The sequence below is a fragment of the Mytilus edulis genome, chromosome 2 (assembly GCF_963676685.1).
Source record: "Mytilus edulis chromosome 2, xbMytEdul2.2, whole genome shotgun sequence".
NCBI lineage: Eukaryota > Metazoa > Mollusca > Bivalvia > Mytilida > Mytilidae > Mytilus > Mytilus edulis.
The window spans coordinates 77,449,312-77,476,604 of NC_092345.1; the positions used below are offsets into that span (position 1 = coordinate 77,449,312).

Below are 27,293 nucleotides of genomic sequence, written 5' to 3' on the forward strand. Positions count from 1 at the left end.
TTATTGTCGGTGTAGTTGTTGTGGTCGGAGTAGTTGTTTTTGTGTCTGAGTAGTTGTTGTGGTCGGAGTAGTTGTTTTGGTCTGAGTAGTTGTTGTGGATGGAGAAATAAATGTCGTCGGAGTAGTTGTTGTGATAGAAGTAGTTGTTGTGGTAGGAGTAATTGTTGTGGTCGGAGTGGTTGTTGTGGTCAGAGTTGTTGTTGTGGTCGGTGTAATTATTATGCTTGTAATATTTGTTGTGGTCAGAGTAGTTGTTGTGGTATGAGTATTTGCTGTGGTCGGTATAGTTGTTGTGCTCGGAGTAGTTGCTGTGGTCGGAGTGGTTATTACGGTCTGAGTTGTTGTTGAGATCGGAGTAGTGGTCACGGTCTGAGTAGTTGTTACGTTCGGTGTGGTTGTTGTGGTTGTAGTCGTTGTTTTGGTCAGTGTAGTTGTTGTGGTCGGAATAGTTGTTGTAGTGGGAGAAGTCGTTGTGGTCGGAGTTGTCGGAGTAGTCGTTGTAGTTGGAGTGGTCGTTGTGGTCGGAGTAGTTGTGGATGGAGAAGTGATTGTCGTCGGAGTAGTTGTTGTGGTAGGAGTATTTGTTGTGGTAGGAGTAATTGTTGTGGTAGGAGTAATTGTTGTGGTCGGAGTGATTGTTGTGGTCGGAGTTGTTGTTGTGGTCGGTGCAGTTGTTATGCTTGGAAGAGTAGTTGTTGAGGTATGAGTAGTTGCTGTGGTCGGTATAGTTGTTGCAGTCGGAGTAGTTGTTGTGGTAGGAGAATTTTTTTGTGGTCGGAGTAGATATTATGATAGGAGTTGTTGTTGTGGTCGGAGTAGTTGTTGTGGTCGGAGTAATTGTTGTGGACGGAGAAGCTGATGTGTTCAGAGTATTTGTTGTGATCGGAGTAGTTGTTTTGATCAGAGAGCTTGTTATTGTCGGTGTAGTTGTTGTGGTCAGAGTAGTAGTTGTTGTGACGAAGTAGTTGTTATGGTCGGAGTAGTTGTTGTCGATGGAGAAGTAAATGTCGTCGGAGTAATTGTTGAGGTCGGAGTGGTTGTTATGGTCGGAGTTGTTGTTGTGGTCGGTGTAATTGTTATGCCTGTAATAGTTGTTGTGGTCGGAGTAGTTTTTGTGGTATGAGTAGTTGCTGTGGTCGGTGTAGTTGTTGTGCTCGGAGTAGTTGATGTGGTCGGAGTGGTTATTGCGGTCTGAGTAGTTGTTGAGATCGGAGTAGTGGTTGCGGTCAGCGTGGTTGTTGAGATCGGTGTGGTTGTTGTGGTTGGAGTCGTTGTTTTGGTCATTGTAGTTGTTGTGGTCGGAATAGTTGTTGTAGTGGGAGTATTCGTTGTGGTCGGAGTAGTCGGAGTGGTCGGAGTTGTTGTTGTGGATGGAGAAGTAATTGTCGTCGGAGTAGTTGTTGTGGTAGGAGTAGTTGTTGTGGTAGGAGTAATTGTTGTGGTAGGAGTAATTGTTGTGGTCGGAGTGGTTGTTGTGGTAGGAGTAGTTGTTGTGGTCTGTGTAGTTGTTATGCTTGGAGGAGTTGTTGTGGTCGGAGTAGTTGTTGTGGTATGAGTTTTTGCTGTGGTCGGTATAGTTGTTGTGGTCGGAGTAATTGTTGTCGTTGCTGTCGGAGTTGTTGTAATCGGAGTGGGTGTTATGGTCAGAGTAGTTGTTGTGATCGGAGTAGTTGTTGTGCTCGGAGTAGGTGTTGTGGTCGGAGTGGTTGTTAAGGTCAGAGTAGTTGTTGTGGTCGGAGTAGTTTTTGTGGTTGGAGTAGTTGTTGTGGTTGTTGTAGTTGGAGCGGGTGTTGACAGAAGACTTTCTGTAAAATTCACATACATTAAAGTTAGATTGAAAATGTTTGAATTTTTTTCATTATAAAATCGGGTAAATTAATTTAAAAAAAAAGCCCAAATATACAAAAGGACAGAAATCTTCGATCTAAAAGTTTCTTAGTATCTATTTTACTTTTCAAGGTAATGTGGAAAATAAAGAAAAGCCATTACAGACCATAACTTCAGTAAGCAGTCGACTAACACTTTCAGTCATACTTTTTATTGTTAGATATTGTCTTGCCGGTCTTTTCTTCTATTTAAAGTGTCTATCTATCTAGTATAGATTACAAAATAATAAGCTAATATGCAAACAATTGAGAAAAATCGTCAATATAGAGCAATTACTTCAATGAAATGGGCGAAAGATACCAGATGGACAGTTAAACCCATAGATTGAAAATAAACTGACAACGCCATGGCAAAATAATGAAAATCCAATAAGGTGTTGACTGACGAGTTCGATCATGTTGAATTATTTGTGGATATTGTCTTGTTGTCCTGTTTTGATGATAAAAGTATCTTCCTTTCTGTTATAGTTTTCGAATAAGAAGTCACAAATAAATCAAACCAAATTGGAAACATTCTAACTACCAATTATTTCTACACGTAGTCTGACAGTTATATAGATCTCATCATTGTGAACAATTTTGAATCGTCAGATTTTCTCTTTCTGTAGCAGTTTTCATGTTTTTAAAGACTAAAGTTACATTTTACCCCTATATTTAGCCATTTTTACTATACTTGTTTGCAAGCGTATTAATCGGACACATTTTTTTAAATCTAAATATCCCACTGATGGATGTATGTGAAGTTAGCAGCCGGTTCGTTATTCGATATTCAATATCCAACCGGCGGCTAGGAGTCGGTTGGATATTCAAAATTAAGTTGAAAATCATACAATAAAAATACTTAATAACATTAAAAGCATGATTTTCATTGTTAAGAGGACTGATAAGATATGGGCTGTTGCTAAACGGCGGAAACGGAAAACGGAACGGAATACCGAACGGAAACGGAATACGGAAAAAAAAGAATTTTACATCTGTCCTTTTTGGTAATATTTGTTCATAGTCATTTCGTATTTTTTATATCACATGTTTACAAGAGATGAAATGAATAAGAGGAGATGATGAGCCTATTTTTTTTTAACAATGGCAAGCTTATATATTGTTACATAATTTAATTGCAATGGGTATCCACTAACAAGTGTTCCATTAAATGATGCATTTTTTATTCCACTTAAATGTTCTTAAGATCATAAACGTTAGTCGTTCATGCGATTCATTAGTCCGTTTGACTTTTCTAATTTTCCAAAAGAAAAAAAAATAACGAAAACGATATGTGGAATAAACATCAATAAGATAGTAACATACCAACAAAAAGTTAATCTATATAAGCCTACATGATTGACATTCGCATCGGTTCTAGATAGGTTGTGGAGAAACTAACTTTTTGGGGGGAATGCTTTTCATCATTTTTTTCTCTGTTTCTTTTTTAATTGCTTTGAATTATGATAAGTGATGTAGAGTATCTTGTGTTGTTCTGCAATGGTAATTTTCCTGTTATCTTCCCTAGTGTTATGAAGAAGGCGTTAGAGAAACCCGAGGGGACAATCAAGTATGAATAACAACAGATATGGGAACCTGGAAACTAGACATAGAAAGCTGCATACATTTATCTTTACCTTACGCTTGACAAAATCATTCGTTTAACAAAGCCTTTCTCACCGACACCGAAGTACATAGTTGGTATTAACGTCGGGAAAGCATTACCAGATGCTCTTCAAGACTTAAATATAAAAATGATTTAAAAAAAAAACTGTCTGGAAAACAATACATGGATATACGATTAAAACAATGCCCTTTTCAAGCTAGCTGTAGTCTTGTCCTATGGTTTCTAAAAATCAATCTGTCCATAGTGTTTTGATTATCATGCTGCTTAATTCTTCTTTGATAACGATTTAAAATCATTAACATCTTTACGAATTCATATTCAATCATGCTGAAGTAATGTATAAATTTGTTCTTTTTTTTTATGACGATAATGATACTTTATTTTACGATTTTGCCAAACATCCGATTATCCCATATATCATTGCTTTATAGACTGAAACAGAGGACACATTATAGTAGTGCCTTCAGGTACTTTAGTATCAACGGTGAGCCAGTTGATTTTGTCGAGCTTATCATGATTCTGTGCGTGTGGTAGCATAGGAATGAGCCAATCCAACATAGTGTTTTACTTTATAGCCACTAACTGGTATAATTCAGATTTAAATACTAGACTATAATTTAGTAGTTCATGCTGGGTTGTGTCGAGGCTTTTTCAAATTCTTATATCAACATGTCTGTTTGGTGTCCTTCGTCGATGTTTTGTCCAATCATTGATAACTGTACATAGGTGTATTTACGAAATGCAGCTAGTACTAGTAGATACCCTAATAATGATTGTGGCAAAGTTTGGTTTAATTTGATCCAGTAGTTATATTTAAAGCAGCTCATAATTTTAGACTTGCAATAGTTACTGAAGACCCCTTAACATTTGTATGCCCCACCTACGATAGTAGAGGGGCATTATGTTTTCTGGTCTGTGCGTCCGTTCGTCCGTCTGTCCCGCTTCAGGTTAAAGTTTTTGGTCGAGGTAGTTTTTGATGAAGTTGAAGTCCAATCGACTTCAAACTTGGTACACATGTTACCTATGATATGATCTTTCTAATTTTAATGCCAAATTAGAGATTTTACCCCAATTTCACGGTTCACTGAACATAGAAAATGATATTGCGAGTGGGGCATTCGTGTACTGAAGACACATTCTTGTTTTAATAAGTTTCAAGTTGTGATCATGTGAAATTGTGTTTTTTTTCCAATTTTCCCTTAGTCTTTTATAGGAAACCCCTATATTCTATTTTTATTTCTAATTATGATAGTAACCTTGTTGGTTGAACTACGTGGTCATCGGATACATTTTACAATCAAAATACCCTATTAAAAATGGTGGCTAATTTTAATTCTATTTGCCCCGATAGATTTTAAATGTGGAGAAGATTTTGTAAAATATTACAAAACTTTACGAAAAAATGACTATAAAGTGCAATAACTCCTTAAGGATATTGGCAACTTTGGTCATGTTGACTTATTTCTAGATCGTACTTTGGATGCGAATAGAAATACATGTTATGAAAAAAAGACTAGTGAGTAGACTGTTCTTAAGGGTTATTGCCCATTATTTACACCATTTACGCTCATTTGTGTTTTGGGTAAAAACTAAAGAAGATAGAGAGAAATTGCATACAGAAAATGTTCAGCAATGCAAGATCAACACAAAGAGATATTTGTCATATCTATAAACCTAAATGTAGGTTGTCTTTTTTAAGCTGTTATGTATTTCCAAATCCGTTTCCCTTTTTCCTTGATATCGCCTACCCTATTTTTAGCCTACATGTTGTGTGATTTTGTTATTTCAGTCATAGGGACTTGACTACAGGTCAGATATATAGCTCTTAAATCATCTTTGCGCATATCAAGACCAAAACATATGTTTTTTTTTTAAACGTAGACGATTAAACGTGCAATATATCTGACCTGTAGTCAAGTCCCTATGATTTCAGTCTTTATTGATTATCGTTGTTGTTGTCTTTCAATGTCCATACAATTTGACTAAATCATAGACTCTGTATATATGAAGGTTGTATTAGAAGGATTTCCCAGAATAATGTCATATTCGATATCTATTGAGGGCTTATATTGTCACTTTTCAGCTAAAAAATATCAAAATTTTAGGACAAAGGGCACAGGGAAATGGTGAGAGCCCCCTGATCTCTCAATCTTTCTAATAGTATGCAGACATTCAGTCAATAGGTAGATACAAACGTGACTAAAAGGAATTCGTGTACACTTCCTGTCTTTCATGTTTACATAGCGCCAGTTTGGCATTCAAAATATATAGTGAAAAACTACTTGAGACCGCTTAATTGAGGGTGAGACCCCCTGGTCTTTCAATGTCCATACAGTTTAACTAAATCATAGGATCTGTATGTATGAAGGTTGTTTTAGAAGGATTTCCCAAAATAATTTCATATTCGATATCAATTGAGGGCTTAGGTTGTCAATTTTCAGCCACATATTGTCAAAACTTAAGGACAAAAATTGTACAGGGCAATGGTGAGAGTCCCTTTCGTGGTGTACGCGGACTTTGTGTGCTTTACCGTGCTTTAAGATTGAAACCGACAAAGATAAGGTAGCAATACACAGTTAGAAGTTTAGTTTTGCATTATAGCTATGGGGAATTTTTTAAATATGAAAGTGTTTGTACAATAAAATTGATTTTTAGATAATTTAAAAATAATATAGCCTTCTTAGTGGGTTTATATAAACATTTTGATTGTTTTTAGCATGTTTTATAGGGAATTTGTCTTTTTGACATTTGTTTTTTTTCTATCCGTACCGCCCATAGGTCCATAAATTATTGTAGTGTTTATAAACAAAGATTTGACGCTCGATCTTTTCAATTTAATTTTATGGAAAAACGAGCAGAAATGCAAATGATTTTTTTTGGACCTATTGATAGATAGATATATGCCTATGGTTTCAGGAAAGGTATCACTGTAATTGCATAAAATGCAGATTAACACAAATATTAAGCCTTATTTGTTAGAAAAGAAGATAAAGAGGGTGTATAAAAATTGTGAGTGTCAATTTTAAGTTTTTTTCCATACTGTATTGCTACCTAAACCACATACCAAAGCCTACCAGAAGCACACGCAGACGGGATTTTGTTATTACATCAAGTGCGTTGACGACAGTGTGTATTCCAAGGTACCAGTAATGTGTACCATGCAGAAGCCGGGAGAAGATGTGGCGCAGGTCTTTGTTGAAAGCCTTGAGAAAGAAATCAAGGCCATTTAATCCGAAAACAATCTTAAGAAGCCGATGGTCTTGACGGAAGAGGACAAGAAAAATCACCGGGAGGTCACACAGTGCTGTCTGTGTAATGCTGTGCTCGGTGAGGAGTCACAAAAGCATGGAGTTCTGGTCGCCAGTATGATGAGGTGGAGCGCTTTCCTCAACCCCAATGCCCAGCCAACACGATTCTAGGCCACCAGTGCACACACCGATGCCGACCGCGTAAAGACCTATGCCTCAGACACTTAAATATTTCGAGGAAAAAGGATCCGTATCAGCTGTGTAATTCCTTCATGTGCAATTCATCGCTTAAGAGCGTTCGAACCAACGCTGAGGGGCGTTCAAACCAACGCTTAAGGGAGTCAAAACCATCACTTAGGGGAGTTCACGCCAACGCTATAAATAAATGACGTTTATCAAGACCATAAGAGTGTGAGGCACTCGTTAGGGAGTTGCAAGACACCAAGCGAATGATTCAAGTCAGTAACATGCAGCATCGCCTCGACAATATAAAAAGGAAGATGTGGTATGATTGCCAATGAGACAACTATCCCCAAAAGACCAAAATGACACAGACATTAACAACTATAGGTCACCGTACGGCCTTCAACAATGAGCAAAGCCCATACCGCATAGTCAGCTATAATAGACCCCGATAAGACAATGTAAAACAAATCAAACGAGAAAACTAACGGCCTTATTTATGTAAAAAAAATGAACGAAAAACAAATATGTAACACATAAACAAACGACAACCACTGAATTACAGGCTCCTGACTTGGGACAGGCACATACATAAATAATGTTGCGGGGTTAAACATGTTAGCGGGATCCCAACCCTCCCCCTAACCTGGGACAGTGGTATAACAGTACAAGACTGGACTCAACCTGTGTTTGAGGCTCACCGAGAGGTTAACGACCCCGTCATTGCCATAACTATGCTGGGAATGTTAACATACCCCGACGACTTTTCCAAATTGCAGGGTCTCAACCAACTGTGGTATAAGGATTCCTCCGCCGAGGCTGAGAACACTGGATTTGCAGACCGCCATAGATACATTATCACCTAGCCCACCATCAAAGGATCGTTTTCGTTTGCCATCTGCCTGACACATATTTTTGGATTCGCAGATGATTACAACAAAATAGTGTACGGGTTCAGGCACGACCTCTCACTCGTTCGCAATTCAGATGCAAATGTCATTTTGAGGGCAGCCGCCGTCAATTACGTGGCAAAACTAATCCTGTTTGAGATCTCTTGGTTCGTCCCTCACGTCACTGTACAAAACCATCCAGAATAAATCCAAGATCCACTGTGGATTTCGCATGAGACAGTAGGATTCCATAGCCGTTCCCCAAGCCTCACAGTTTAACTGGCGCCTAGCTGCCAATAGTGGTTGCGAAAAGCCTAGATATATCACTGTCGATTGCGAAATATCCATTTCACCTACAAGGCTGGACGCTACCCAGCCGTCGACTTTAATGCCGGTTTTACCCAAAACAGGGTTGCCAGAGTGTTACGTTCAATGAGACTGCAGACTTCAGAAAGAAATTTTACAACCTTGACACCCTCCTCAGTAGCGATGTCGTCAACCCCTCTGATTTCATTGACCTATACCGAGCCGAATTCGAACGCAATGTTCACGCCACCACCGAAGCATTTGCACTTGTAATCTCTGACCGAGTCCTCCAGTTCGAATCTGACGGTCAGAAGATGAATGTCGGGTTTTAATAAATAAATGGACAACACATTGTTGCAGCAAATCGTCAACAACACAGACCCAAACAAGGGTTTTCCTTTATTATTTCTGGAAACGATAGCCGCATTCATACCCGGTTCAACCCCTACTACAACTTAAGAAATCGAAGACCTACGAAATGGCATTGGTAAACTTGGAGATTTACTACTTCATTCCAAACATTCATGTGGGTAACAATTCATTCTGGTACTCCGAAGGCACCCACTGGTTTTTCATTGTACTAAGAACCGGCTCATACGGCATCGATGAAATCAACGATGAGGTTCAAAGACAGCTTCGTCTCAACAAGCACAAAGCTGAGATCATCATCGACGCAAACCGCTCAATTCTGAGAGCTACCTCAACCCTGTCCAAAAACTATCAAGTGGATTTTAACGTCGTCAACAGCACCAACACCGTATTGGGATTTAAGCGACAGCTCTACACATTTGACCGGGCAACAAACGGTTACACAGAGGGTGAATACATTGTCAGCATCACCAGTATCAACAGCATTTGGTGAACTGTGGCAACATCAATGGAAGCTACATAAACAGCACCCAACAGTCCACCGTCTACAGCTTTTCCCCCGCAGTCGATCCCGGCGTCAAGATAATGCAAACCCCAAAAAACTTGGTGTATTTACCCGTGACCTTGAGAACCATCAATCGCATGCAGACATACCTCACCGATCAAGACGGCGATCCTATCAATCTCCGCGGTGAACATCTCACCATCCGCTTCCATCTTCGTGAGGCATAAATAAATAGTCTTCTAAATTTACGGTTTGAACTTGACAAAAGGTCAAGCTAATACATTACAGGGAGCAGCCAAAAAGATTGCCTTTTGATACAATCTTTATATATACAGTATAAAATTGAGAATGGAAATGGGGAATGTGTCAAAGAGACAACAACCCGACCAAATGAAAAACAACAGCAGAAGGTCAACAACAGGTCTTCAATGTAGCGAGAAATTCCCGCACCCGGAGGCGTCCTTCAGCTGGCCCCTAAACAAATATATATACTAGTTCAGTGATAATGAACGCCATACTAATTTCCAAATTGTACACAAGAAACTAAAATTAAAATAATACAAGACTAACAAAGGCCAGAGGCTCCTGACTTGGGACAGGCGCAAAAATGCGGCGGGGTTAAACATGTTTGTGAGATCTCAACCCTCCCCCTATACCTCTAACCAATGTAGAAAAGTAAACGCATAACAATACGCACATTAAAATTCAGTTCAAGAGAAGTCCGAGTCTGATGTCAGAAGATGTAACCAAAGAAAATAAACAAAATGACAATAATACATAAATAACAACAGACTACTAGCAGTTAACTGACATGCCAGCTCCAGACTTCAATTAAACTGACTGAAAGATTATGATTTCATCATATGTACATCAGGCACAATCCTTCCCGTTAGGGGTTTAGTATCATACCATGATAACATATATGAGAACAACATAACCCGTGTCATGCCAACAACTGTTTTTAGAATATTAACGCCAAAATATGCAATCTTTAATGACTTGACAACAGTATCGTAATTATATCCCTTCTTAATAAGTCTATTCAAAGGTTTTTTAAGTTTCTGAGGTGAATACTGACACCTTTGTGCTTTATAAAGAATATTTCCATAAAAAATTGGATGTGAAATACCTGAACGTATAAGAAGTCTGCATGTTGAGCTATATTTACGAATGATGTCTTTATACCGATGATAAAATTTAGTAAATGTTTTGACTAGTTTGTGATATCGAAAACCCTGGTGTAATAATTTTTCAGTAATACATAAATTTCTCTCGTTAAAATCTAAAACATTGTTACATACACGAACGAATCGTACAAGTTGAGAAATATAAACACCGTAAGATGGTGACAAGGGAACGTCACCATCTAAAAACGGATAATTAACGATAGGAAATGAAAAATCATCCCTTTTATCATAAATTTTAGTATTCAGCTTTCCGTTAGTGATATAGATATCAAGATCGAGGAAAGGGCAGTGGTCATTGTTAGTATTAGCTTTATTTAAAGTAAGTTCAGCAGGATAAATTTCATTAATATACATACTGAAGTCGTCATTATTGAGAGCCAAAATATCATCCAAATATCTAAAAGTATTATTAAATTTGTTTATCAGATGTTGTTTTGATGGGTCTTTGCTTATTTTTGTCATAAATTGTAACTCATAACAATACAAAAAGAGGTCCGCAATAAGTGGTGCACAGTTAGTCCCCATTGGAATTCCGATAATCTGACGATATACGGAATCCCCAAAGCGAACAAAAATGTTATCTAGTAAAAATTCAAGGGCATATATAGTATCAAAGCATGTCCAATTAACATAGGTTTTTTGTTTATTGCTACTAAAAAATGACCTAAAAGAGTTTGAACATATATATTCACATTCTGATTTTTTGAATGCCCATTTAATTAGGTGTGTGAATTTTTTCTTAATGAGAATGTGAGGCAATGTGGTATACAGGGTAGAAAAATCAAAACTTTGAATAGATTCAAAATCACCAATATAAGCATGCAATTTATCAAGTACTTCCAACGAGTTCTTGACACTCCAAAAGTAATTTATTCCACTATTTTCGAAGGCCTTATTTGAACAATTTATTATAAGGTTTTTAATTGTACCAAGTGTGCTGGTAAGAAGAATAGACAATTTAGTAGTTGAACAATGGCTTGAAGACGAAATAAATCTATATTTGTAAGGGGTTTTGTGTAGCTTCGGAAGCCAATACATTGTTGGGACTTTCATTGTATTTGGCTCTGCTTGTAAAGCGGTGGCTAAAAGTTTATGTTTGTTACAGATTTCGTTTTCTGAAAATGGAGTCAGTTGGAATGTTGGTGAATTGGTGATTTCCTTTTTCAGAACCTCAATGTAAAATTTACGTCAAACAATAATAATATTATTAGCAGCTTTATCGGCCGGGACTATCAACTCGTTCAATTTTATGTACATTAACAGAACAAGGAGGTCTGACCGTCATTTAAGCGTTCTCAAGTAGGTTTTCGCTATATATATTGAATATCCAACTGGCACTTTGGGCCATTCGTAAACATATCAGACAGGAAGTGTACCCAAATTCCTTTTAGTCACGTGTGTTTCTACCTATTAAATAACTGTCTCTATAATATTAGGCAGTTTGAGAGATCAGGGGGTCCTCTCATCATTATCCTGTGCCCTTTGTCCTGAAATTTGAAAAAGAATTAGCTAAAAAGTGACAATATTAGCCCATCGTAGATATCGAAGATGACATTATTCTCTGAAATCCTTTTGATACAATCTTTATATACTGTGGATTCATTTATTTTCGTGGGTATCAATTTTCGTGGATAGAGAAAAAAAGACGTTTCGTGGTATACGTAAATTCGTGGATCGCTGATTACAACAAAAAAAATTAGATACGTAATTCGTGGATTTCCTTTTGATTTAGGAGATCATTTAACATCCTTGGTTCGATCAATAATAAAACAAAACAAAAAAGAAGGAATTCATTGAAAAAGTTTTGAATTGTCAAAATTCTCGCTTAATTGGTCATTCTAGGTTAAAGTGTTCATTGATAACTTCGATTACAATAATGGGCAGAGACAACTAATTATTTGTTTGTTTTACAATTTATAAGTTCTTGTCTGAATTCTATAAGGCATTCAAAACTTTATGATTGAAAGCTAATTTCCCTAATCACGATTTAGCACATACTTACAACTTCTCGTCCAATAAAATTGCTTCAATTTACCTTCTAATTTTCATAGTACATACTTTTTCCGTGTACTAAGTAACTACGCATGAATGACCACAAGGGTAAGATTTCATTGTATCGTAATCAAGATATTAGAACAATTGCTACTGGCTATTTTGGAATAAATTCTGTGTTCCAAATTTAACTAAATAGTTTGTAATTAGTTTTCAAACAGATTCTTAACATCCCACTAATCAATCTTTTGATCCAAATCTTTTTTTTACAATTTAAAGTTTCTTTCATTAAAATAAAGAGTAGCAATTATGGTTGTTTATACCTTGATTAAAGTACAACTCCATCTAAAGTGTGTAATCCTTTATCTTCCGTGCAATTACTTTGTACACAAAAATAGTCAAACATGAATCTTTTGAAGGGAAATTATTAATTAAGAAATTTGATATATTTCGTCATAAATTGGTCGATTATTGATTGCCTAATATCCAGTGACAAATATTTCATGAATGTAAAGTATCCACTGGACTACCTATGGGCACATACCAGTGGCAAATCCAGTCATTTTTAAAAGGTGTTTCAACCAAAGATATGGGAGGGGAATCTAACTGTTTTTACTCATTCAAAAGCATTTTCAATAAAGTTTTAGTTTTTACGTGAGTTTAAAAAATATTTTCAAGAAGTTAAAGCTTTCACTGCAGTTTAAGAATTGTCTGCTCTTGTTCAATTTATTTTGTTATCTTACCATGTAAATAAGTACATGTATAGTAAAACACCGCTTTATATCAATAAGCATACTTACACCAGCAGCTACCTTCTTTTCATTCTAAAGTCAAGGGCCTTTTGAAATTCCATTTTTACAATGATATTAGTGAGTAGATTTACAAAACTAGTTAATGAGCTACATCTAGTCAGCCAAAACATATCAATAGACTAATTACAGGATTACTCAAGTTGTAAATATGTGTTAAATTGGATATTGTATAGAAAGGCAAGCCCCTCGCTCTAAGTTTCATATTATATACCTTTCGATATAATAACCGACACATAATAAACAGTGATATAAGTATAAGGTGTGAAAATAAATGTTCCTGTCATAAACAATATTACCTACGGGCAATATCCCCGTACTTAATCCTATTGATTTTTAATCACAGGTAAACCAAACTATGACACGGTAATTAACAACTTGCAGTTATTTTCCATGAACAGTTTTTATCCATTTTAAAAAGTAAATTATCACTGATATTCTATATATTTATTATAGATTTAATCAAAATACTTGTATCTGCTTTCAATAAAAATCACGTGTTATGTTACAATGTTTATCGCTAGTCAACACTATACCAGAACTGCATAACATAACCGGAAATAAACATCCAACTCCATACACATTTCTCGGGATTATTCTTCGTTGAATTCTTAAATTCGTGGTTCGCGGTGACCCACGAAACCTACGAAAATTGGTATACCACGAATAAAAATGAATCCACAGTATACAGTGTCTATAAATTCGGCCGATTGTATGTACATTGAAAGAACAGGGAGGTTTGACCGTCATTTAAGCGTTCTCAGGTAGGTTTTCGCTATATATTTTGAATATCCAACTGGCACTTTGGGTCCTTCATAAACATATAAGACAGGAAGTGTACACAAATTCCTTTTAGTCACCTGTGTATCTACCTATTAACTAACTGTCTGTATAATATTAGGGAGAGTAAAAGATCAGGGGACTTTCACCATTGCCCTGTGCACCTTGTCCTGAAATTTTGAAAAGTGACAATCTTAACCCTCCGTAGATATTAAAGATGACATTATTCTCTGAAATCCTTTTGATACAATCTTTATATATACAGTGTCTACCAATTCGTGCAATTTTATGTACATTGAAAGAACAAGGAGGTCTGACCGTCATTTAAGCGTTCTCAAGTAGGTTTTCGCTATATATATTGAATATCCAACTGGCAATTTGGGCCATTCGTAAACATATCAGACAGGAAGTGTACCCAATTCCTTTTAGTCACGTGTGTATCTACCTATAAACTAATTGTCTCTATAATATTAGGCAGATTTAGAGATCAGGGGGCCTCTCATCATTATCCTGTGCCCTTTGTCCTGAAATTTGGAAAAATTTTTGCTGAAAAGAGACAATCTTAGCCCTCGATCCGTAGATATCGAAGATGACATTCTTGTCTGAAATCCTTTTGATACAATCTTTATATATACAGTGTCTATCAATTCGTTTAATTGTATGTATATTGAAAGAACAGGGAGGTTTGACCGTCATTTAAGCGTTCTCAGGAAGTTTTTCGCTATATATTTTGAATATCCAACTGGCACTTTGGGTCCTTCGTAAACATATATGACAGGACGTGTACACAAATTCCTTTTAGTCACGTGTGTATCTACCTATTAACTAACTGTCTGTATGATATTAGGCAGATTGAGAGATCAGGGGACTCTAACCATTGCCCTGTGCCCTTTGTTCTGATATTTTGAAAAATTTTAGCTGAAAAGTGACAGTCTAAGCCCTCCGTAGATATCGAATATGACATTATTATCTCAAATCCTTTTGAAGCAATCTTTATATGTACAGTGTCTATTAATTCGTGTAATTTTATGTACATTGAAAAAACATGGAAGTCTGACCGTCAATTAAGCGGTCTCAGGTAGGTTTACACTATATATTTCTGTATTTTGGGCTTTCCATATCAATTTCTATTTATATTTCTAAATGTTTCTAGAGTGATCGCTTTTTGTTTATGTTTTAGGAAATATTAGATATAAAATAATATTGTCGGTGCTGTTTTTTTTTATAAAAAGCTTTATATCATAAAGAGTAATATGCAACTTACATTAGCATTGTCAATGGTACATATTCGAGGACAACGAGAATTTCCTACATATCTTTTCGCTCCTTTCAACTATGAAAATCATGCTTTAAATGTTATTAGATATATTTTTTTTTTATGATTTTCAAATAAATTTGAATATCCAACCGACTGCTAGCAGCTGGTTGGATATTGAATATCGAATATCGAATAACGAACCGGCTGCTAACTTCACACAGAATGGTTAAAATCCGACCAGTAGTTTCAGAGAAGGTAATCTTTGTAAAAGTTAATGGACGACGTTTAAGGCAAAAGGATGACAAAAGCTCACCTTAGCCCTTCGATCTAGGTGAGCTAAAAATATGAAGAAATGAAGGTAAAAATTGATTTTCCTAAAAAATAAATAAAATAAACATGACCTTGCATTCTTTAGGTTTATCACATGCAATAAAAAGTCACTTTGTCGATAGACCCCGATGATTGGATGAGTTGACCCATTACGTTGAGACAATGCATTCAATTGTGCGAAAGTGATCGACTGTTTTTTTCCATTTCAAATGGAGAAAATATTGTTGCTAATGCAGTTGAGATTTTAGATAAAAATTTGAGTAACAGATGTTTTTAAACAATTTACAATTGTGGGGTCTACCAATTCATAGATTGAAACATTGAAGCAAAGTGCTGAACATTTTCAAACCAATTATATAATGTCAAAGGACCACATAGTATGTAGAAATAGACCAACCAGAACAAAACTTACTAACTAAATGTCCATTTAACAAATATCCGATTAATATATTTTTTATACCTATAGCGAGTTATTTTCTTTCAGAATGATAGGACATTCTGTTGAAGAATCAACCCGGACGATAGCATGTTTCAATGATATATACTCTAAGGCATAACAGAATGAACTGTGTGATATAAAAAAGAAGATGTGGTATGATTGCCAATCTGACAACTGTTCACAAGAGACCAAAATGACACAGACACAACAACTATAGGTCACCGTACGGCCTTCAACAATGATCAAAGGTCAATATTTTCCTTTAAAGTTCAATCTATGATAGGTGTAAAACAATCGCCGTTGTCCTCATTTTAATTTTAGAAACAAATAATGTGACGTTTTGTTAATTTATCACTATAATACAGAGACATTATCATATATGAAGGATGAATTAAAGTCAGATGTAACATATTCGTGTGTAAGATTTTGAAAATATTATATTTAACATTGCCATTAAAGCGGGAGGTTTGGAATGCCACAAAACTAGGTTCAACCCATTATTTTTGTCTTTAAAAAATGTCCTGTACCAAGTCAGGAAAAGTACAATTGTTATATTTTAGTTCGTTTCTATGTGTGTTACAGTCTAATGTTGTGTTACTCTTGTGTCGTGTCTTTCCTCTTATATTTGAGTGTGAATTCGCATTGCTATAAGACGTGTCGCGGTACTTTTCTATCCCAAATTCATGTATTTTAGTTTTGATGTTATTTTTGTTATTCTAATCAGATTTTTTCTAATGCTTAGTTCGTTTTTGTGTGTGTTACATTTTAATGTTGTGTCGTTGTTCTCCTCTTATATTTGATGAGTTTCCCTCAGTTTTGGTTTGTAACTCGGATTTGTTTTTTTTTTCTATCGATTTATGAGTTTCGAACAGCAGTATACTACTTGTCCAGTGAATAAAAACTCATGCATTTTTAGGATGATACACACTGAAAATGAAATCATACTGTGACGTACATGTTTTGATATTCGTTTTCATGTTTTTATGTTGTCATTTCTATGTTATATTTAACATTGCGATTAAAGTGCGAGGTTTGGAATGCCACAAAACCAGGTTCAACCCACCATTTTTTCCTTTAAAAATGTCCTGTACCAAGTCAGGAATATGGCCATTGTTATATTATAGTTCGTTTCTGTGTGTGTTACAATTTAACGTTGCGTCGTTTGTTTTCTCTTATTTTTTAGTGTAAATTGACATTGCGATAAGACGTGTCACGGTACTTCATGTATTTGGTTTTGATGTTATATTTGTTATTCTCGTGGGATTTTGTCTGATGCTTGGTCCGTTTCTGTGTGTGTTAGTTACATTGTAGTGTTGTGTCGTTGTTCTCCTCTTATATTTATGCGTTTCCCTCAGTTTTAGTTTGTTACCCCGATTTTGTTTTTGTCCATGGATTTATGAGTTTGAACAGCGGTATACTACTGTTGCCTTTATTCATGTTACATGTACATGTATCAGGATTTCGTGCTCACTTTGTGTCAATTCTTAATTTTCTTAAATTTTTGTATACCTTTTACTCTATCAAATGATCAACTTACAAAATATTCTTATAACATGGATATATAAAGCCCGAAAGATTGAACTCCCCATAATTCTGCTCTCTTTTCTAAGACTTTGCCACTCATTACTCCTCTGTTTATTTGTGTTTGTTTCTATTTCATCTAATATATCTTCAGCGTTTTCAATATCTTTTAAACATATGTAGTTTAATACAAATAAATATGAATAATGATAAGTTTATATATCTCAACTTGTACAATTCGCTCCTGTATGTAACAACGTATTAGATTTAAGCGAGAAAAATGCATGCATTACAGAAAAATTATTACACCAGGGTTTTCGATATCATAAACTAGTCAAAACATTTACTAAATGTTATCATTTTAATCTATGACTGGGATTTTCTTATCCCAGGCATAGATTACCTTAGCCGTATTTGGCACAACTTTTTGGAATTTTGAATCCTCAATGCTCTTCAACTTTGTACTTGTTTGGCTGTATGAATATTTTGATATGAGCGTCACTGATGAGTCTTATGTAGACGAAACGCGCGTCTGGCGTACTAAATCATAATCCTGGTACCTTTGATAACTATTTACACCACTGGGTCGATGCCACTGCTGGTGGACGTTTCGTCCCCGAGGGTATCACCAGCCCAGTAGTCAACACTTCGGTGTTGACATGAATATCAATAATGTGGTCATTTTTATAAATTTCCAGTTTACAAAACATTGAATTTTTCGAAAAACTAAAGATTTTCTTATCCCAGGCATAGATTACCTTAGCCGTATTAGGCACAACTTTTTGGAATTTTGGTTCCTCAATGCTCTTCAACTTTGTACTTGTTTGGCTTTATAAATATTTTGATATGAGCGTCACTGATGAGTCTTGTGTAGACGAAACGCGCGTCTGGCGTTCTAAATTTTAATCCTGGTACCTTTGATAACTATTATCATCGTTATAAGATCTTATAATGACATCATTCCTAAATATAACTCAACATGCAGACATCTTATACGTTCGGCTATTTCATATCAAATCACTTATGGTAGTATTCTTTACAAAGCACAAAAATGTCTGTACCATATTCACCTCAATATCTAACAAAACCTTTAAACAGAGTTATTAAGAAGAGGTACGAAAGATACCAGAGGGAGAGTAAAACTCATAGATAAAAAAAAACTGACAACGTCGTGGCTCAAAATAAAAAAAACAAACAGACAGGTAATAGTACATTAGACACAACATAGGAAACTAAAGACTAAGCAACACGAATCCCACAAAAAACTGGGGGTAATCTCAGGTACTCCGGAAGGGTAAGCAGATCCTGCTCCATATGTGGCATATGTCGTGTTGCTTGTGTTATTCAAATTCCGGTAAAAAGCCTAATTCGGTAGGTCAAATTCGGAAAAAGGGAAGGATATTGTAGTTACGACATAAGGAACATATCTTATATCATCTGTGAAACGGTTATTCTATAACGATCAACCAACTCGTGGTGGCTTCCGTAAATTTGACGAAGAGATGACTTTAGCTTCACCATTTGAAATTTGGTTTAATAGCTTCCTTGTGAGTAGAAATCCTCTATCGAGGAAATAATTATGGGAAATACAAGCCCGGGCATATCGTATCAAATGGCAGATATGTACTCCGTATGCAAGCGTTGCTGAAATTTTGCTACTAGTATATAGAAATGGAAAGTTCCACTTGGGAAGCTGAAATCATCTCTTTTGTCGTAAAGTTTTGTTTTTAACCGACCCTCATTGTCAATTTCTAAATGTAAGTCAAAATGCGAGGCAGACTTAACTGTATTCTTAACATCTAGTTCGGTGGGATAGATTCGTTCAACATAGTCACCAAATTTGTATTATTTAGTGAGAGAACATCATCTATATAGCTGAAAGTAAAGTTAAAGGATATTGCTAACTTCTTATTTTTATAAGAAGTTTCTGTATGAAATAAGCCTCATAATAATAAAGAAACAAGTTGGCAAGAAGAGCGGCACAATTGGTTCCCATTGAAATTCCGACAGTCGGTCGAAAAACACGTCCTCCAAACTTAACAAATATGTTGTCAATCAAGAAATCAAACATCTTGATAATGTCAGTTTCAGTGAATTTTATATTTGAATCAGAGTGATTCTTTACAAAGTAGGATGTATCCATCCCCAAGACAAGATACTTGTATCTACGTTCGCCATTTTTTTTTAATGAAACAAAGCAATACCAACTCTTTCAATTTGTCTTTTAGTTGGGAATGCGGAAACTTGTGTAAAGTGTAGAAAAGTCAAATGTATTAATAAAATTGCAAGATGAGAGAATCTTAGATTGTATGTACTCTAAAAGTTCTTTGGAGTTTTTTAGTATCCACATCTGATGCATGCATGCCACCTCTAAAAAAGGCAGTTTCACAACAACTTTGGAGCCCGGCCTTGATTGCTGATAATTTTATTTTAGACGTTAATAATTTAAAAAGAGGTTTCGTGGAGTACTTGGAAGACTCAGCAATATACCGTTGTTTGTAAGGACACTTATGTAGTTTAGGTATCCAATACAGTGAATGAAGATCAAGTTCCCAACTGAATTGTCAATACCTAATTCATTTATCAAGCACTTAATGAAATGATATTTACACACAACACGATATTGTTTGGGGTTTTATCTGCGGGGACACAAACATATTAGTCATGGAGGTAGGACAAGTGTTTTGCAACATTTGGGTCTTAACAAAATTGACGTTACGTGGGTATTGATAAGAAGGGATATAGGTAAGATACTGTTGTCATGTCATTAAGAATTGCATATTTTGGCTTTAATATTGATTTACTTATACGGTCTTTGGATCGAAATTAAACACATTTATTCTAATACCAGTTGTTTTGCATGGCAATGGTGATGTTCTTCTCATATATTTTAGGATGGTATAATACTAAACCCATAGCAGGAGTGATAGTGCCTGAAATTCATATGATGAAGACATAATCTTTCAATTAGTCTGGAGCTGGCATGTCAGTAACTGCTAGTAGTCTGTTATTATTTATGTATTATTGTCATTTTGTTTATTTCCTTTTTTTTTATTTCTGACATCGGACTGGGACTTCTCTTAAACTGAGTTTTATTGTTCGTACTGTTGTGCGTTTGTTTTTGCTACATTGGCTAGAGGTATAGGGGTAGGGTTAATATCTCAAAAAACATGTTTAACTCCGCCGAATTTTTGCGCATGTCCCAAATCAGGAGCCTCTGGCTGTTGTTTGTCTTGTATCATTTTTAAATTTAGCTTTTTGTGTATAATTCGAATTTTAGTATGATGTCCATCATCACTGAACTGGTATACACATTTGTATAGGAGTCAGCTGAAGAACACCTTTAGTACGGTAGTTTCTCCCTGTATTGAAGACCCATTGGTGGCCTCGGCTATTGTCTGCTCTATAGTCGGGTTGTTGTCTCTTTACATATTCCCAATTGCCATTTCCAATTTTATTTTATTTATTTTTTTACTGTTGACTGGTTACCGGGTACATAATTATCTGACATGTTCGATTTAAACAAGCTATCGCGAATTCTTTGATAGCATTTTAATCGGTACCGTTGCTTAGAAAACAGAAACTTATATTAAAGAAATTCCAATTAGTCAACTTTCGTGGACTTGAACAAGAACTATGTAAGGTCATTCAAACAGTTAACAAAGTATATGGCAGAACCCTCAAATAATTAAAATGAAGTATTTGCTTAAAAGGTTTTCCCGTTCAGCATTAAGAAATCATTAACCAGATTCAATTAATTTGTCAAAATATGCTGCATTTCACTAGTATATGTTATCCATTACGAATAGCGGTATACTACTGTTGCCTTTATTTGATAGGTGCTACAGGAAACGTCTCCGCTCTAGAAGGGTCCATTAGTATCAACTATTTACGTTTCCTGCTAAAATCTTAAAGAACTGATTTTTCTTTAACATGGATATGTATATTGTTGTGTCATATACAGGATGTTGGTCAATGTAACTTTTGAAACGGCCACTTGATTTATTGCAAATAATAAGGGCTTAAATGAAAGATATTAATTTCAAACTAAATACATATTGACCATGTTAGCAATCCATTACAGCGATTTAAAAAAATGTTTGAAATATTCTCTTTCTATGGTCATTCCTAAATGGTGTAGTTTCAAATGACAATACAATTCCATTTACAGATCAGCTGCTATGTGAAAAATGTGGAAACAAAAACAGAGCATCGCATGAACTACGAGACCACACAGCAAGAGACCACGGGGAACAGAGGTACGAATGTGGACAATGCAAGCAGGGGTTCATGTTCAGGGTTCATCTTAAGAACACTGTTTCGTTCACACATTCTTAAGCACGCAGAGGTAAAAGCAATTATTACAATATATTCTTCTGTTTATGAGGAACGTAACTTGTTTTCCATGTATTTGAACATATATTATTATCTCTGTTTGAAATCACATATACATATAAAAAAGTCTTAGTGTTTAAACAAAAATAGTGTCATTATTAAGTTACACAGACATATAAAAGTAATTGTCAAATTATGTCTGAAGGAAGTTCTCTACTCAGTTTCAAAATATGAAGATTGCCATAACACAAGTATATATTGATAGGGGTTTAATAAAGGAGCTAAAAAAGCAAAACATAAATATAGGTCAATGTGCTTGTTTTCGAGATATTAACCTTTGAAAATTTGGCGGGAAAATTATCGCTTTTGATTTTTCATTGCTTTATCAACGACATGTTAAAGCCTTGAAAAACTAATACAAATAACAACGATTTTAAAAGACTTTTACAGATGGTTTATGGTCATACATATAAAAGATTTATAAAACGAAAAATGGGGGGTCAATGGGCAAATTTATTTTAGGCATTTAAATGGATAAAACCAGAGGATTCCGAAAATCTGACAAACATCCTTAAAATACAAAAATAGCACACACATACATGTCCAAAGTGATATATTTCTGTGGAGTCACGTGCTGATTCTACATCTATTTTTACAGGAAAAACAGTACCAATATGGAAAATGACGTAAAAGTTATGTTCACAAAAAGACTTAAAGGCGCATATCAACCCGAAACATAACCAAAATAATGTGATCAGGACAAGTACGAACAAGGACTAATGCAGCACAAAAGAAGTGAACACACCGTGAAAGCCTTAGTCTGTGAACAATACAGAACAACTTACACATAAAAAACAAACTACCAAAGGCACGTAAAACAAAAACTTTAAATAATTTCAAATAGATAAAACAAAAATAATTTCTGAACTTGTTTTTACTTTGTTGGCCGAAATATAAAACAAAACAAACCAATGGAGATAATTGAATTTTGTCATATTATTTAGTAACTTTTTTCTTCGTTAAATTTATGAACTGCTCTTGTTCCTTTTGTCCCCCTTGCAGGTTTCCCAAAGTCTGATATTGTCCCAGATTTCCTTTTGGGATTCTTTGTTCTCCTCGATTCAAAGTCGAAAAGATGTGACCTAAAATTAAATTAAATGAAGACTTTGACACATAAAAAAGTATATTTAAAAAACTTTACCAATATATAATTCAAGTGAAGATAAGATGTGTATGCTCTTGTAGAGAATATTTAGTGATTGCAATGACGATATCTAAATATTAGTACATTTGCAGATCCTACTTGTTACATAGTAATAATAATGTGTTTCGTTGTAGAAGAAAATTATTGCTGCAATGTGGAACTAATATATATAACTTTAGCTGACAGTTCCTTAATATTTAATTAAAAGTAACAAGCAGAGAATTGATTAAGACTCGTTTGTCGGTGTACCCAATATTCTTAAGTGACGCCCGGATCAAAATATACCATCCAATTAGTTGATAGTGATTATAGAATACAAACTTGATAATACAAAATCAATTTTGATCCATAGGATGTGCATATTTCGTCGATTTACGAGTCATTACTTGTTGTTTTCAATGTCATTTGAACATGTTGCAAACCAATACAAAAATATAAAACTTTCGAGAACAAATTTTGAAATGATTCAAGGACAAATATTAGTCACAGGGTGGTGCTACTTAATTTTCTTCACATTTGGTAACAGTAAATATATACTAGTATATATATATTGCAACTGAGGAAAGAACAGATAATCGAGTAAGTTACAAGAAATAAGTTATAGATGTAGGTTTACCTCACTTCTATTATTCTTCGTGTATTTGGTTCAACATCCTGTTTGTTTTCATCGTCTGATTCCGATTCAACAATTGATAATACACTCTCAAGCTGATTTTCTGGATATACTCGAAATCTTTGTGATGTTCTCATGTATAATGTCCTGTAAAATTTGAATATAAGAATATTTATAGGTTCCTTAGAAAGTTTTTTTATGTCTATAATTTACCATATTGTCATAATAGTCCATTTTTAACGTTTGTATGCATTTTATTCATATATCAAGATATAGACATGTCAAACCCTTATCTAAACTAGTTGCAAACATTTAGCATTCAATTATGGATAATGCCGCTTGGCATATTGGTGTATTATGATTTTACTGTCAATAACATCGCTATTAAAAGTCACATTCGTGTAGATCTATAAATAGATAATTTCTCGGGAATTTCTCGTTGCATTGAAGACCTGTTGGTGACCTTCTGCTTCTGTCTGCTCTATGGTCGGGTTGTTGTCTCTTTGGCACATTCCCCAATTCCATGCTCAATTTTACTATAAATAAAAGTATCTTTATATAGAAATTGTAATATCCTATGGGCCAGTAGTTCAAAGTTTAATATTTGTATATATCTTGAAACCTGAGAATGGTTGTACATTAAAGATTTTGTCAAATGTTGAATTAAACAATATGTATAAATATATTGAGCATACATTAATAGTATAAATTGAGTTTATATCTAAAAGTACCTGAAAACTATATAGCTAGAGAAGAAGGTTTCTGAGTCTAAACTACTTATGGCCCTCTGGTTGTATGTTTTCCTTTTCGTCATTGTGTAAAGTTATAATCTCTGGCCTACATTTGTAAGAATTCCCTCAAATTGGGCAAGAGGTAGCCCATAAACGTAGGTGCCATGTGGAGTAAAATGCCCAACGTTCTGAAATCTAAGAAGAAAAGATCTTATGTTCATCATATACAACAATCTCTCATCTAGTGAAATATCAAAACAAACTATGGCTTTGTACCAATTTCGAATTAAAGAACATAATTCTGCCTCATTGGAGTCTCTATTAGCTTTCATTACAACTTCAACTTTAATTTGTCACTGAAAATGGTTTGCTTAAAACGGATACTTTGATTATCTCGCAGTTCCTTAGCTATTTCAAACGACAACTCTGTTCCGTTTTTTTATTCTGTTGCAACATCCCACCATGTATCTGGTTAACTGCCAATCCCAAGTATCCCCTTTGAGAAGCATCTACTTCTATTATTAACAAATATATGATGAGGATCGATGATTGCTTGAATCATTTTCCCTTCAATAATAGCAGAATGTGCGTACCACTGTGATCTGGAAAACATGTTGCCTGTGACCGACTTGATTTCCGACGATCCATTGAATGAATTGCTCACACACCATTTATCATTAGCTTCAAAGAAATTCAGTTGTGCTGATGCAACATTGATAGCCTCTTTTGACCATAATTTTGTACTTGTTTGGCTGTATGAATATTTTGATATGAGCGTCACTGATGAGTCTTTATGTAGACGAAACACGCGTCTGGCGTACTAAATCATAATTCTTGTACCTTTGATAACTATTTACACCACAGGGTCGATGCCACTGCTGGTGGTCGTTTCGTCCCCGAGGGTATCACCAGCCCAGTAGTCAACACTTTGTTGTTGACAGTAATATCAATAATGTGTCTGGTCATTTTTATAAATTTCCTGTTTACAAAACTTTGAATTTTTCGAAAAACTATGGATTTTCTTATCCCAGGCATAGATTACCTTAGCTGTATTTGGCATAACTTTTTGGAATTTTAGATCCTCAATGCTCTTCAACTTTGTACTTGTTTGGCGTTTTGAATATTTTGATATGAGCGTCACTGATGAGTCTTTTGTAGACGAAATGCGCGTCTGGCGTACTAAATTATAATCCTGGTACTATTGATATGTTTTTTGCAAGCACCTTCATCTTTTTATGCAAGTTAACAGATTCCAAAATGTTTGCAAGCATTTTTAACTGTGAAACTCTAAAAGTGGCATTTATGTTCTTCGCTGTTCCAAAAAGAGCTTTGTATTCTTCTAGGGAATTGTCATTCGCAATTAAAGATACGAGAGCTGTTCATAAATTTGATCAATCAACTGAATATTTGGTTGCTCCGTTGTCTCACTCTGATCGTCTTCATAAAAAAACTCACTTGCACCAACTGTCTTGAGAATCTCAATCGATTCATCATCAAGACTAGACAAAATTCCGATAGTCAGATATTGAAGGATATCATAGTCTAGGTCTGTCAATTTGGTTTTGTTTTCTTTGTTTGCTTCTTCTTTCTGGTTAATGGTTTTGGTTTCTAAAACTTTTGCTATATTTATCGGCGATCTTAATGTTCGAATACTGTACGACTCCTTAACTGCGATAATAAGACCAGTTATTGAAAAGAACTCTGGCATAGCTTCATAATTGATTTTTTTTAATCTTGCTATCCATTGATTTGACTCCTTCCCAAAATGTCTTCGTAAGCGATCTACCCGAATCATCTTCAACGGCTAGTTCCATGAATTGGCCATCAAATGCAATGGTTTTGTAGTCACCTGCCTGTCATGTACAGCTTTTACTATCTGCTTTAGCATATTCCTAACCGGCTTCATGGGGAAGCTAAACCAACTTAATCCATAGTGAATCGGTACTGCATGCACAGACGTATCGTCACTCGTAGCTGTTGTGTCTAGATCCGATATTACTGTAACAAGGACCTCCTTTGCAGCTTTCGAAGAATTTCATATGCCATATTTGTTGAACATAATGCTTTTTAGCGGGCCATATAAAATTGATCAGTTAACACAAACAAGGGAGACTCCGTAATAACGGAATTTCAGCTACAAACTCACATCTTTTAGTATAATCTTTCAGATCAGCAAGTAACTTTGTTGTGCATGGATCTCTATTTGTAGGACGACTGATGTTGCTTTGCCCATAACTTTTTTCAACTAATTACCAAATCCGTAACCATAGATCCTCATCAAACTTACCACGAATGAATGTAATGCTTTCTGGGGTAAAGCATATAAAGGCAAAGTGTCTTAAGCTTTTGGCCGCCATTTGACTCAATAACTGAGTTTAAATTTAAATTCAAAATCTGTGACGCTCGTTTCCTCTCTTTAAGTAACACCTGTCCCATCCCCACTGACTAGCGTTTTTGTGTCGCCGAATAGAATAACAGCACATCCGTCTTCTTTTAAACACAAATTTGGAAAGTTGAACGGAAGGATTTTCCCAACAAGCGGTCCAAGAGCCTGTATTTTGTTTGTTGTTCTATACTCAAATATGCAAGATAATTATTCAGAGACTGGATTTTCGATTCGTCTGCAAACTCTGTCATTGTGTTCTTGTTGGTCTTTTACAGTATTCAGTCCCAAAGCCAGAAAGATTGAACTCCCCGTAATTCTGCTCTCTTCTCTAAGACTTTGACACTCATTACTTCTTTGTTTGATTATGTTTGTGTCTATATCATCTGGTACATCTGTTGCGTTTTCAATATCTTTCAAACATACATAGTTTGATTGTTTGTCAAGAAAGACTATTGACTGGTTACCTGGTAAATAATTACCAGATGTTCTATTTAAACAAGCTATTGCGAATCCCAAGTTATCAATAAGTTTTCTCTGTCTCAAATCTCCTTCACCACTTTTTATTAACCTTTCTATATGGAGTTTCCGTTCAACAGTGCGCCCTCTAAGCTCCTAAACCCTTTTACTCGTGTTAGTTATAGTAATGATAAGAACTTTTGGTAGAATGTCACTGTTAACCTCTGTAGACAAACTTGTCATTTCAGTGTCAATAGAT

The 27,293-nt window shown here is 35.3% G+C and overlaps 1 protein-coding gene across 1 annotated transcript; it reads right to left on the minus strand.

Moving 5' to 3' along the window:
* LOC139511025 (mucin-2-like) lies at window positions 1–25,987 on the minus strand. The gene is made up of 6 exons (XM_071297592.1): window positions 25,648–25,987; window positions 24,303–24,387; window positions 23,465–23,608; window positions 22,653–22,786; window positions 1,083–1,805; window positions 1–713 (listed from the first exon to the last, which is right to left on the minus strand). The coding sequence occupies exons 1-6, from the start codon at window positions 25,985–25,987 to the stop codon at window positions 1–3; spliced, it is 2,139 nt and encodes a 712-aa protein (XP_071153693.1).
* Between the last annotated feature and the right edge of the window lie 1,306 nt (window positions 25,988–27,293).

Bases quoted from the DNA above. Each gene is read 5' to 3' on its own strand.
- LOC139511025 (XM_071297592.1), bottom strand. From the start codon at position 25,987: ATGATTCGGGTAGATCGCTTACGAAGACATTTTGGGAAGGAGTCAAAT. The intron at 1,806-22,652 runs GTTACTAAATAA...TGAATTTTACAG, and splicing joins TAAATTTAACGAAGAAAAAA to AAAGTCTTCTGTCAACACCC. The intron at 714-1,082 runs GCATAACAATTA...TACCGACCACAG, and splicing joins GACCACAACAACTATTACAG to CAACTACTCATACCTCAACA.